The sequence below is a fragment of the Pseudorasbora parva genome, chromosome 10 (genome assembly GCF_024679245.1).
Source record: "Pseudorasbora parva isolate DD20220531a chromosome 10, ASM2467924v1, whole genome shotgun sequence".
Taxonomy (NCBI): Eukaryota; Metazoa; Chordata; class Actinopteri; order Cypriniformes; family Gobionidae; genus Pseudorasbora; species Pseudorasbora parva.
Window position 1 is genome coordinate 45486796 of NC_090181.1, and position 14207 is coordinate 45501002.

The 14207-nt window shown below is 35.8% G+C and overlaps 1 protein-coding gene across 3 annotated transcripts; it reads left to right on the plus strand.

Moving 5' to 3' along the window:
- The first annotated feature begins 6604 nt into the window (after positions 1-6604).
- Positions 6605-14097, plus strand: zgc:113176 (uncharacterized protein LOC554708 homolog). Of its 3 annotated transcripts, none has more exons than XM_067456260.1 (12): positions 6605-6838; positions 7893-7925; positions 8062-8192; positions 8332-8467; positions 9259-9419; positions 9940-10093; positions 10198-10281; positions 10539-10709; positions 12007-12069; positions 12832-12894; positions 13281-13400; positions 13524-14097. In XM_067456260.1, exons 1-12 carry the CDS (start codon positions 6781-6783, stop codon positions 13694-13696), a joined length of 1347 nt encoding a protein of 448 aa, XP_067312361.1. In that variant the 5' UTR covers positions 6605-6780; the 3' UTR covers positions 13697-14097. The 3 variants fall into 3 exon arrangements, with proteins under 3 accessions (XP_067312361.1, XP_067312363.1, XP_067312362.1); XM_067456262.1 differs by having other exon boundaries at positions 8066-8192; XM_067456261.1 differs by lacking the exon at positions 6605-6838 and adding an exon at positions 6955-7156.
- Positions 14098-14207: the final 110 nt, after the last annotated feature.

A 14207-nucleotide genomic window follows, 5' to 3' on the forward strand; every position in this document is an offset into this window, starting at 1 on the left:
TTTAAGAGTGGCCACTAACGATGACGCACTAAGAGTGCGATAGAGACAGGTCGCGTGAGCAGTGCATGAGAGATGAAGTCCATGTTAAACATCATAGTTTAAATCCATTATCTACGTGAGTAAATGTGATGATAATCCATTAATCTGGTGTAATAGACTGTGTTTATTTCATCCTGTTTATGTGAAATGTGTATTTTATGGTTAAGGTTCAGGATGATCGGAGAGTTTATGTGATTACATGTGACGAGTGTTACAAGTTCTCGAGAAAACAGAATTTGGTAAGTGTACAATGTCATGTTTAAGTGCATAATGTATGTGAAAGAAGTGCATAGGATCATGTGCATGTTATATTTGATTTCCATAATAGTTTAAATTCGTCTGATAAAGATGCTGACCGTTGTTTTGTGTTTGTGTAGGGTGCCACTACCGTGTTTGTGACTTTGTAAAGTATATTGTTTTACCCTGAAAGTGTGCCCTAATACTAGTAATAACTAGAAATTGAGAAATTGACACTAAGAAATCTGTTTTATTTTCTGTGACGATCTTCTTGATAAATCTTAGTTTGAATTTATACACAGTTAGAGGGACCCTGTGTGGTGAAATTGAGTATTGCTATTTCTAATAGCATTATAACATGATTGAGTGATACTGGGCTATCACCTGTTTTATGTTAAACTATTCATTTAACATTCATTAAGATCACAACGAAGAGAATCTTAATTGATTGAGTTTAATAAATCACCCAAATATACAATGTAATTAAGTGTCAATTGATTTATTTTGTTAACTGGCAACAAAATAATCAATGTCAACAATTAAATGTCATTAATTCTTATAATCGTTTTTCTGACATTTATTTTCTACAATCTAACTTCAGTTCACGACCTCACCATCTGTGTTGCCAATTTCCTTTGTCTCCAGAATGTGCGTACGCAGGTCTCAAAGTTTGCTTAAAGGTGCGCACATTCTCCCGTCAAGTTTGTTTTTATAGATCACAGCCTTTGCGTGTAGTGGTGGAAATTTTGATTCTTTTAAGAGAGTTGTTCATTTTCAGTTCGTTCACCAAAATGATTCGTTCAGATTTGTTCATTGATTCGTTCAGTAACATTTGTTTTAAATATTACATAAATATGACCGCAGGTGACAAAAAAAGTGTTTTATGTGTAATGTCTTAAGTCAACCAACGTATTTACTTACAAAAAACTGATTTGGCTTTATTAAAATGTGCATAATCTACTCATTAAATAAAATAAGCCTAAATAAGTGGTTCAGATGAACAGAGCATGTTTTCTTGCATGATTAATATTTAATTGTTTGGTCACACATTTAGACATTCATATATCTGGGATTATGGTAAACATGGAGTTATAAACATGAGGTTTGTCTATAACTGTGCTTTGCATCCGCTTTCTGCTGATTGCTGAACGAGACTGACACGCATGCTAAATGACCGAGGTAGCCTAGTTCGTTCACGAACGAGATCTCTCTCTCTCTCTCTCTCTCTCTCTCTCTCTCTCTCTCTCTCTCTCTCTCTCTCTCTCTCTCTCTCTCGTTCAGAGCTGGTTCATTTCGTTCGCGAACGAGAAGTACCAGTTCGTTCACGAACGAGATCTCTCTCTCGTTCAGACTCAAAACAGCAACTCGGTCAGTGATGTTCGTTCAGTAGCTCAGAATGCTATTTACTGACGTGACACACAAGATCTTTTTAAGCATAGGCCACTGTCACATTTTTTAATTGTTTTACAGTTTTTAGAGAAGTGCATGACATGACTCAAACGTAATGAAGAAAACGGTTCAAACATAAAATAAAATACAAACACACTTTACTCTGTAGTAATCATTTAAAGGGTTACTTCAGCGATTAGCATATGGCTTTGTATCAGTAGAAACCCTGGAGTATATTCAAATTATTGTGCTTTCCCCCCTCATATCCCCCTGAGATGAGATTTATGCATTTTATTTCTGGAAAAATTCCTCCTATGGTGTAAATTGACGATATTTGCATCATAGGAGGAATGTTTGCCCAAAGGCTAAAGACTACAGCCAGCAGAGGGAGCCATTTCCGCATGTTTTGAATCTGCGCATGGGGGATGGGAGATTACACTGGAGAGCTCAGCTCAGCTAACTTACAGGCACTCATTTAAACGGAGCTGTGGTGCGCAATGTAAGTCTTCTAACTTCTCAAATTAATTTCTATGAAAGTTAAGCTTGCAAAGGCATGAACTGAAGCGCGCCAGACTGAACTCGCGTTGTGAATGTATGCCGCGAGTGTAGTCGCGATTACCTCAGCTCTCATCACGACACCTCATCAGCTCATTTATCTCACTCCTGCAGTTAGTGCTCAGTGCTGTGAGACTCGCGCGGCGACTCACTCATTATATTGAACAGACACGTTCAATTTTTAATTGTAGTGTCTTCTTCAACTCAGTCACTGTAATGAAGTTGGTGGCTTTGGGAATGGCCTCACAGGGCAGCGAAGGATTCTGGGAATTGTAGTCTTTCATCCCCATGAGAGAAAAATACATTTTTTGTCTTTTCTCAGTCTAGAAGGCACCAAATTCAAAAATAATTTCACATTTCTACTACATTGATGACCCAGTTTAAATACAGATTCATCTTCCCAGCGCTGAAGTACCCCTTTAAGCATCAACCTGCATTATTACTGTTTTCATTACAGTGGTAAAGTGTACATTTCTTTCTTTGCTGCCAAATATGCCACCTACATGAGCCGAGCTGTTCGCTATCAGTATCCTTCAACAACTGGTTCATTTCATTCACGAACGACATGTAGCCTACCAATTCGTTCACAAACGAGATTTCTCGTTCAGAGTCAAAGCCTCTCGGTCAGTAAAGGGCGTATTCGTTCACTGAATTCAACAAATCACATTCTCCGTCACATCTCATACTCGAACGCTATTGGCTTGAGGTTTTGTCATTCTTTAACTCAATAAAACAGTCGACAGCGCTGCTAATAGCGCCACGCTGCGGTGGAGGGAGGAATTTCAGTGAACGAGAAACATGAGTCAATAGACTACGTTAACGAGAGAGATTCGTTTACCTAAAAGATTCATTCAAAAAGAACGATTCGTTCACGGACGTAACATCACTATTTGCATGGGAACTGGCGTACGTACGTTTCTAGCCCCATTTTGTGCATACGCACGCTTTATAAATGAGACCCCAGAACTGTTTTAGTCTTGTATTGTTGAAATATTAATATTACATAGAAAATAACTTATTTACAGCTACTAATGAAAAAAAAACAACTGTATGAGAAACACACAATATGGAAACAATATAGGAAGTCAATGTTTCATTGTAAACTACAGCCTTTTCCTACTGCTAGACTGTTGAAGACAGTAGGCTATTCACTTCATCACAGTAGTCTGAATGGTGTGAGGATCTTATTAGTAAAATTACACCTGATTAACACATCTTATCTGTTACTTCCCAGGAATACTGAATCACAGTGAGGAGATCACGGGTTGAGAGGAATTCATATCTGATACTGTTGCATCTGATGATTCAAGCACGTGTTTTTGAAAAGTGAGAATTAAGAACTGAAAATACATCAAATAAAAAGTTTGTTGATGCAAAAAAAACAGTGTGTCTCTTTTGTTTTAACCTACAATGAAACAAAAACCAAACAAACAAAAAACTACAAGACATACAAATTAAGTTTTATTGTTGATTTTATATTTGATTTTGAGGGTAAAATACATTTTTATCATATAGTCGGGGACCAGGCATGTTTGTCTTTGAATCCTAATTCTGTAAACACCACTATTGTCAAAGATGGTTGTCATTGTTCTGGGAGAGAACCTTAAATATTCTTCCCATCCCTGCAGCCTAGCATGGATAAGATCTGGGAGAGCAGTGATCAACATCGATCAACATCGATCAAGTGCTGCTTGCTAATGGTTTGTATATCTGCAGTCCAAGTTGCAGTTTTTTTTGAGTGATGAGCACTACTACCTCCTGCAGGTGTGGACAGGATTACTCCGTTCATCTTCAGAGACATTTGAAGATATTTGTGTTGAAATCCGATGGCTCAGAAAGGCGTTACATTTACATTTTACATTTAATCATTTAGCAGACGCTTTTATCCAAAGCGGCTTACAAAAGAGGAGAGCAATAGAAGCAACTAAACAAACAAGGGCAACAGCCTGCAAGTGTCAGTTAATTGAACAGTACACAAACAATTTTATATATATATATATATATATATATATATATATATATATATATATATATATATATATATATAGTACATGCAGTAATGTGGTCAGTGAAGTTTAACTGGTCATCAATCACAACTCCAAGGTTCCTGGCTGTCCTAGATGGAGTTATGGTTTATGAACTGAATGGAGAAATTTAGATTAAGTGGTAACACTTTACTTGAAGGGGTGTGCATAAGACTGACATGACACCTTCATAATTATGACATGACACGTGTCATGAATATGAAGGAGTTTTTATGCATGTTTATGACAACTGTCATTAAGTGTCATTCGCTTAATTATGTCATTTTTAATGCAATGATGACATTTCGGAGTTGTCTTTGTTATGACAACTTGACATAAACCAATACATCATAACCTGTCAGTGTCTTTGTCATGACAACTTGACATTACCAAGACAACATAACCTGTCATAAACATGACATAACAGATTATCAAATTTAAGAAACTTACTTAGCTTATAGGGTTAACCTTAAACTGTCATGTGGTTGGTTTTGATGTTGACTGAGGCTATTATAATGTCATAAATTTTTTTCAGTGGCACAAGTTTAATTTGTCATTAAAATGTAATTAGGTGTTAATACGCTGTCAAATTATTTTTTAATAACAGCATCATTAATATTTTTCAGTTCATAATGTTTTATTTTATTTTTTAAGTTTCCTCCACCAGCTTTCACAGAAGGTTCGAGAAATAAAATCAATCATTTAATTTTTAAGACCTGCCCTCTCACAGAACTGACTCTTAAAAACACAAGGCAGGAATTTATACACAGGTGACCAGCACCAATTAACGCAAAAAGGGGAAAACACATACACAAATAATGGCCATTACACAAAATAAACACACATATATATATATATATATATATATATATATATATATATATATATATATATATATATATATATATATATATATATATATATATATATATATATATATATATATATATCTATATCTCAACATCATATACACACATAAACAAACACAGAAAAATAACACTTTGTCAAATGACTTCACTTTATAAATTATCTTCCGATGTATAAAAATAAGAGGAATAGTCTTTAGAGCCCCACCCCGGGCTGAACAAGGAATGGTTGCGACTAGATCCTAGGCCGGAACATTATATATAGGGCCAACGTTTCCGCCCGAACCACTTTTGACGGTGCACCAGCAGACGTGACTCCGCAATAACACACAGACAAACAAAGAAATGGTAAGAATAAACTCAAACTATTCGTTAAAGAGTGAGCGAGAGTTTAAATAAAGTTTATTAAACCCAAAATAACGTTGTTGTGAATTGTTTTTACTAACTGCAAACTAAATTGACATTAAACACCTAAACAAACTAACCTGACTGAGGCTCTGCCAACAACTGTCACAGCGTACACATAACCAGTGGTGCCAACATAGACATCATCATATGATATAGGTGTATATGTCTATGCCACTCTATCATTTTGAGTTATATTAATAGTTTTTAATGACTCTGTACGATTTCCTCTATGATGCCATATTTCAGGTCAAGCTAAATATTCAAGACACTGTTATAAAATAATTTGACAGAGTATTGACACTTAATGACATGTTAATGACAAATTAAATTTATAAAAAAATCATGACATTATAATAGCCTAATGACAGCCAACGTCAAAACCAACCACATGACAGTTTAATAATAATAATAATAATAATAGATTTTATTTATAACGCACTTTTCATTCCGAAGAATCTCAAAGTGCAACAAGGGGAAAAAATAACAATACATGAATAACAAGTAAAAATTACATCTCAACATCATGCCGGACGCTGATGACGCTAGCCTGGTGCAAACTTCAGCCACCATGCAGTTCAAGCCCGAGGGAGACCACCAGTGAGCAGCCGACACCCAGAAGAGAGCAGCCGCAGCGAGCAACATCAAATGTCCTTCAAACCAAAACCAACCACAAATTCAAAAAAAAACAGAAGAGAAGCGGTGAAAAAACGGCAAACAACGTCCTCTCAGTGGCTGCCAGCAATCAGCAACAGTCCCAATTTCTAGCTCTGTTAGACTAGTCACAAACATAAGAAAATAAAATAAAATCTAAATTTAATAGTAAAGTTAACATGATTTGTGGGTGGAGAAGCAGCGAACAGACAACGCCAGCGTCCTCTCCCCCACGTTGTATAGCAACTAATGTAATGTAAACCCAAAAAGCTAAGTAGTTTCTTAAATTTGATAATTAATCTGCTATGTCATTTCATGTCTGTTTATGACAGGTTATGTTGTCTTGGTAATGTCAAGTTGTCATGACAAAGACACTGACAGGTTAGTGGTTATCAGCCCATAGGTATGGGCCAGAAGGGTCCTGCTGCGCCTACTGGTAGGCTCAGAAGGCTGTTATCATCCATCCACATGGTTAATCACCGATACGAATCCTACTGGTAGGCTCAGAAGGCTGTCATCATCCATCCACATGGTTAATCACCGATACGAATACAAACGAAGACTCCAGATCCAATCTCTGAGGACTCCAGCTCGCCGGTAATCGCAAAGCTATGGATGACGCGGATGACGCAGCAAAGTTGCGATATATTTCCCGCGTTATATTTTCAGGTAAGACCATTCGAATGATAAAACCGAGCATTAAACTGTTATTTATTAGTCAATAAGGGGAAACAATACATACAATGTCTTTTAATGTTGCGTGACAGGAGTGTTGACATGAGAGAACCGTTTTGCAATTGTGTTTGGAAACCATATATATTGCGTTATTAGCCTATCGTTACATTACATGCTTTATGCAATGATTAACGTTGCTATTAAGCATGTTTTACGTCTGAAACGACTGGGAAAATATAGTTTACTAGTTAAACGCAAAGTTAGCCTGCAAAAATGACTTTTCCCACACTGTGTAGTTCGAGGCTTATTCACGTATTCTATCTATCTATCTATCTATCTATCTATCTATCTATCTATCTATCTATCTATCTATCTATCTATCTATCTATCTATCTATCTATCTATCTATCTATCTATCTATCTGTGTATCTATCTATCTATCTATCTATCTATCTATCTATCTATCTATCTATCTATCTATCTATCTATCTATCTATCTGTGTATCTATCTATCTATCTATCTATCTATCTATCTATCTATCTATCTATCTATCTATCTATCTATCTATCTATCTATCTATCTTGTCTGTCTGTATATCATCTATCTATCTATCTATCTATCTATCTATCTATCTATCTATCTATCTATCTATCTATCTATCTATCTATCTATCTATCTATCTATCTATCTTGTCTGTCTGTGTGTCTGTCTATTTATCTGTGTATCTATCTATCTTGTCTGTCTGTATATCTGTATATCTGTCTGTCTATCTATCTATCTATCTATCTATCTATCTATCTATCTATCTATCTATCTATCTATCTGTCTGTCTGTCTGTCTGTCTGTCTGTCTGTCTGTCTGTCTGTCTGTCTGTCTGTCTGTCTGTCTGTCTGTCTATCTATCTATCTATCTATCTATCTATCTATCTATCTATCTATCTATCTATCTATCTATCTATCTATCTATATATATATATATATATATATATATATATATATATATATATATATATATATATATATATTAATATCTCTTTACCCTTTACAGCATCAATTTCCAGTTTGAAGATGGCCCAGAGAGGTAAGCCTTACAGTTGCTAATCTAGAAGTACAGGCAAGTGTGCCTGAGAACGATGGTATGATCTGCAACACTGTCTTTTTATTATTATTTATATATTACTGACTAGCTTTTTCTTTCTTGGTTTTTATTCAACAAGAGAGAACTCACATCAGTCCTAATCAAAAGGAAACCCTGAAATCCTTCTTTAAGGAAGGAATGACAAAAGTAGGCTGCAAATTGATACCAAGAGCTGCATCGGCCACTGGTTTGGACACTAATGTAATAGAAGTAAGGTTTACTTAGTGCTACACTAACAAACAACATTAAATAAATATATAATTCTGCTGCACTGCTTGTATAAATTAGGTGTTTTGTTGACATTCAGTTTAATTGGTGTAATACTATTTGTTTATTTTTTATTTTTCAGAACTGGATCGGTAATTACAAAAGATCAAGTTTAATTACAAAAGCTTCCTCTGAGCCCCGGCCATCAAAGGCCAAAGTTCATATTAGAGAGCTGTCGCCTTACAATCTTTTTTGTAGGGACATACTTCGAAACAAAGGTAAGAGACAAAATTTAATGGCTGCTTTTAATTGTTATACTCAGTGCTGGGTGTAACTAGTTACTAAGTAATTAGTAACTGTAATTTAATTACTTTTCACTTGAAAAATTAAAGTGAGCGATTACTCTCATTTTTGTGTGTAATTTAATTATAGTTACTTCACAAGTAATGTACTGTGTATAGACTGTAGAATGATTATCTATAATACAATAGTGGAGTTGAAATTACAATTTAAAGTCTAACTTTAAAATGCATAATTTTACGTATCCTTCATTTGTTATACATTGGTTAGTTAATAAGAATAATTGATGAAGTTTTATATTACGTATTTGAATGAATTAAAAGAGCCGTTTCATATCTATCCTTGAATCGCTTAAAACTCGAGGTTGATATAGGATTTGGAAAGTAATTAGTAATTAAACACTTTGGAGAGAGTAATTTGTACAGTAATCTAATTACACTATTGAATATGTAATTAGTAACTAGTAATTAATTACTTATTTAGAGTAACTTACCCAACACTGGTTATACTAAATGGTTTGTTGTTGTACATAACGGCCCTGTTTACATCAGGGGTTTTGAAACTGATTTTCAAGATAGTATTTGGCAAGTACTTCACTCACGCAAATAGCATTCATCAGTGTAAGACTGTGTTGTTGTTAGAGAGAAATGGGTTTCATAACCTAAGTGAACCAGTGTGTTGGGCAGATTGACGTTGTATGAATTTACTTTAAAAAAAGAGATGCTGACTCTAAAGTGTTACGTTTTCTGTGCATCTACTTTTTCCTTAGGCTCAATGAATGATATTAAGGGCAGGTGGGCCACATTGGGGGAAGAAGAAAAAATTAAATACTCTCAAGAGGCAGCAGCACTGAGGGCACATGGGCAGGACCTTAGCCCTGACATGAGGGATGCCCGAATAAAAATGCATCTTAAAAAGCTGAAGTTAGAGGTTTGGAAATAGGCTTAATTTGCTATGCATTAGTGGTATTATTATATTATTAGATGGAAGGATGATTGACATCAATTGTGATGTGATCAGAACATTGTGACAGACAACTGGATTTGTTTCATAATTTCAAATGAATTCATCCCAAATAAATATTCAAGAAATATTCTCACATTGAAGAAATTGTCAAAGGCTCATACCTCCCTCTCAAACTAAATTCCTACTGGTTGGTCTAGTCTATTCAGATCAAGTTGGTCAATTGAAGCATTAGTAGTTACTAATGGCCATGAGTCAAATTTTTAGTTGGATATTGGACTCTGTGTAAACACAGCTAATTTATAGTTAATGTAACCCTGACCACTTATTTGCCATGTGTAACAACACTGTTTTTATATATTGCCACGCACTGTTATTTCACGAGTTGTGTGTTCAGTGTGTGTTAGATTTTTAAAGTAGGTTTTGTCTATTTTGTGTATCAATTTACTATTTTTGTTGTTGTCTTCATTATCTAAATATTTTAAAGGTGTCCAAGCTTGAGGATCTGGGTGTGGAAACAGCCATTTTATCATTTGACCGCCAGAAGTCTACATTAGAGGTGTTCGAGCTGAGCAGCAAAGGAGCCACTGATTTTCTTGATTCATCGGACACAGTGAACAACTTTGCACTGCATTTCAAAGGTATTGGTTATATGAAAATCCACAGAAATGGACTCTGGCCCGTAATAGTGCAAATATATATAATACAGTTTTAAGAAATTAATTGTTGTTTGTTGTTACATCAGTAGCCAACTCCTCAGCCGCAACACCAAAATATCAAGTCTGTGTTTTGGTAGGAAAAGTGCAAGAGCTTTTCAACCAAAAATATAGTAAGTATAAGTTCAAATACTTTTAAAACTGATGTAAAGAAACAGCTTATCTTGATAACCTAATACACCTTCATTAATCCATGCCATTATTATCAAATAAATCAATTATCTAATATACCCATCAACCATTAGATTATGACACCTTACCAAAATGACTGTTTGCAGCCTGTACACTGGCTATCAACAGAGAGTCATAATTGTCCAACTGTGTAACACTTTGTAACGTGTGCATGCATGTGGGTGCTTGTGTCTTTCAGAGGAGGCCGGAGGTACTGGAAGGCTCCCCTACCAGTCCCTGGTGAACCAGGGCATGGCCATTAAAGTTGTTGGACTGCCCAACAGCCTAACCCTCAGGAAGCCTTCCTTTTATGGAAGGAAACAATTGGAAGCCATTTTAAAAGCTGCAGATGAGATTTCGTTTGAAATAAGTAAGTGACATTACCAGTGGTTGTCTTTCTCCACTTTCTCCTGCTCTATGCAAAGTGGGGAAAATAAGTTAACTTAAGAATAATACAGGTCTACATATGAGTCTTTGTATAGTGCTGGGCCATTGCATTTCTCTCTGTCTCTTTACCCCAACTGGTCAAGGCGGATTGGCTGCCCACCCTGAGCCATGGTTCTGCTTGTGGTTTCTGCGTCTTAAAGGCGTCATATGATGCGATTTCTTCTTTACCATTCTCTTTAGTGTGCTTTGTTGCTGTTTGTGCATCTATACAATCTGCAGACTTACATAGCTCAAAGTCTCGAAGCCAAAGAGATATTCTTTGTAAAAGTTAAGGCTCAGCCACACCTTCCTAAAACACTTCATTCAAAGACACATGACAAATCTACGTCAGTCTGTCGGGGGAGAGTTTCATAACTCCACCCAAATGTATACGCAATAAAAGAGGGCATAACTTTTATTCTTGTCGGCACCACTATGTCATTGAGACATTGTGTTTTTCGTTGCGATAGCTAAACTACTTTGTTTGGCCTTCCAAAAGCGGCGACAATTCGAAAACCGTGGCAAAGCTTTTGTTACACCTCTGTTCTAGAACCAAATATTAGACTGTGTGCTGTGCATTTCTAAAGACCTGGGAGAGCTTCTACGATAACAAATGCAAACTTACCAATCTCATACTTTCGACACGTTTTCAGAAAGGCAGGGCATAGAGAAGCAACAATAATATACGGTATGTGTAAAATAGTGACTTTTTAACCTAAAACCGCATAAACACATTGCATTAAACCAAATACACAAAATATGTGGTACATGGTGTGAATTGTTGGGTCTTTGTTAATAATATAAAGAGTATGGTCTAGTGTCTAGACCTACTCTGTTTGAAAAGTGCTGTGAGAACTTGAATTGGCGCAATATAAATAAAATTGATTTGAAACAGATTCAGGTTATAGATTCTGTATTTGTCTTTGACAGTTTGTAAGGAATAGGATACTATTTCTCAGTTTTGTCATTACAATAAAACACGATTTCTAAAAAGGCACCCCTCCAGAATATCCTAGAGCTGTTTAGTTGAATGTGACTGTGGCCCTTGGTAATGGTTTTCATCTTTTTCATGCTCATCAAACTATTCACTAATTCAGTTCAATGTATATAATTCCTGTGAACTACATTCCTTTATTGATACTGCTATGTGATTAATTATTTTCTCCAGTAATGTGGGAAGGCCAATTATTTGTTATGCTCATGCTAAACAAATATTTTTTTTTTCGCCCTGAAAATATCAGATGCAGCACAATGCAACCCCACTAACATGGCAGAGGGAATGTCAGAGCACATGGATGCAGAAGGTACGCTGAGTTGTTTTTATCTTATCTTTAAATAAATATATAACATTAAACTTCAAGGGTTAGTTAACCCAAAAATTAAAATTAGCCAATGCTTTACTCACCTCAAATCATCCTATGTGTATATGACATTTTTCTTTCAGATGAATACAGTTATATTAAAAAGTCTTGGCTAATCCAAGCTTTATAATGGCAGTGACTGTTGGGTCATTTTTGAAGTTCATAAAAGTGCATCTATCTATCATATAACTGCTCCACACAGCTCTGGGGGGTTAATAAAGGCCGTCTGAAGCAAAGTGATGATTTCTTCTGTTTTCTTTTATTTCGATATAAGAGAAGAGGCCTGAGTTCGTTGCCCAGCCGTATCCACAAGAGGCGTCAAAACTTGAGATGATCCTGTACATTGTGTCAGTTACTCTTTTATGCATGTCCGCCGCTAGTTATTTTAGTCTATACAGGTTTAAGTATGGATATTTTTCTTACATAAATGCATCTCTTCACTTCAAGAGGCCATTTTTAATATAACTGTATTAGTCTGAAAGAATAAAGTCATATACACCCAGGATGACTTGAGGGTGAGTAAATCATGGGCCAATTTTCATTTTTAGGTGAACTATCCCTTTAAGAAGTATAGTTTACTAGATATGTTACAGTGGTCATTACACAGGACATTTGACCACTGTATACATTATTGAAATTGTAAAATTAAATCAAAAGATTAAATTTTCACCGTTGTGTGATGGTGTAATGTTTTTAAATCAACAGACACAGCAGATGGCATCCAGACGAAATCGGTGGAGGAAATATTAGAGGCTATGTGTGAAAATGGTAATCATAATACATTTTACCAAATGCTACAAATCAGTTTTTGGCATTGCTTAATTTCGAGCTTAATTAAAAATACTGTTCTGAGAAGTCTGCTATTGACTTTTGGCACAAAAAGAATAGCTCAAATGTTTGAAAATTGCATTTTATGGATACAATATTTATCCAGGTGACATTAAACAGCATATATAAGGTTGGTATTCTGATCATTTTATACTTTGAATTGGCTGTTGAGATTTAGATGCATATAATGTGACTGTCTATTTTTAATCACTGATTTACTAACTATTGTCAGTATAAATGCTGACAAACTGAATTATAAATTTGTAATTAAGATACAAAATTTGTATTAATACAGTTATTATTGTGTTTTGTTTTATTTACTTAAGGCCCACAGCAGATGGAAGAAACAGACACTACTCTAGCCATCATGGAAGAAACAGACACTACTCAAGCCATCATGGAAGAAACAGACACTACTCTAGCCATCGTGATGACTGCAGATAAAGGTATTGGTCCACATTGGGGTTATTTTTGTTTACCAGGAACTCCCATTGAGACAGATTGGGGGTGGGGGGGTTGTTCAACTAACTGGTTTGACTTCCAAAATATTTGTGTTTTTCCTTTGGTAGATGGAGGCAATTTGTGCTGTGTCTGCCATGTCCATTTTGATGACAAGAAGAAGAATGCGAGAAAGAAGTGGCGTTCATGGTCACAGTGTACAGTGTGCCAATCATGGTCACACACTGCATGCGGTTTTAAAAAGAAAATGTGCCTTCACAGCCAGTGTAATTCCACCATGTAAACACCCTGAATCTATGCATTCCAAGATTATCTATGCATTCCAAGATATCTTGTTATTTGTTTGAGTTGATTTACTGTATTAGCAGCCTCTAACCAAAACACACACACTCACACTCACACTCACACTCACACACACACACACACACACACACACACACACACACACACACACACACACACACACACACACACACACTCACTCACTCACTCACTCACTCACTCACTCACTCACTCACTCACTCACTCACTCACTCACTCACTCACTCACACACACACACACACACACACACACACACACACACACACACACACACACTCACACACACACACACACACACACACACATTTTAAACTGTATTAAGTGCCTTTTCATCTTTTTCATTAAAATATACTTTATATGAATCTTGCTGCAAATTTGTTGTATAAATAATAATAACAATAAAGCTCTATTGAATTGAATTGGCTTGGGTGTTAGCAAGGACCTTACCGTAATATTCAAAACTGGGTCACAG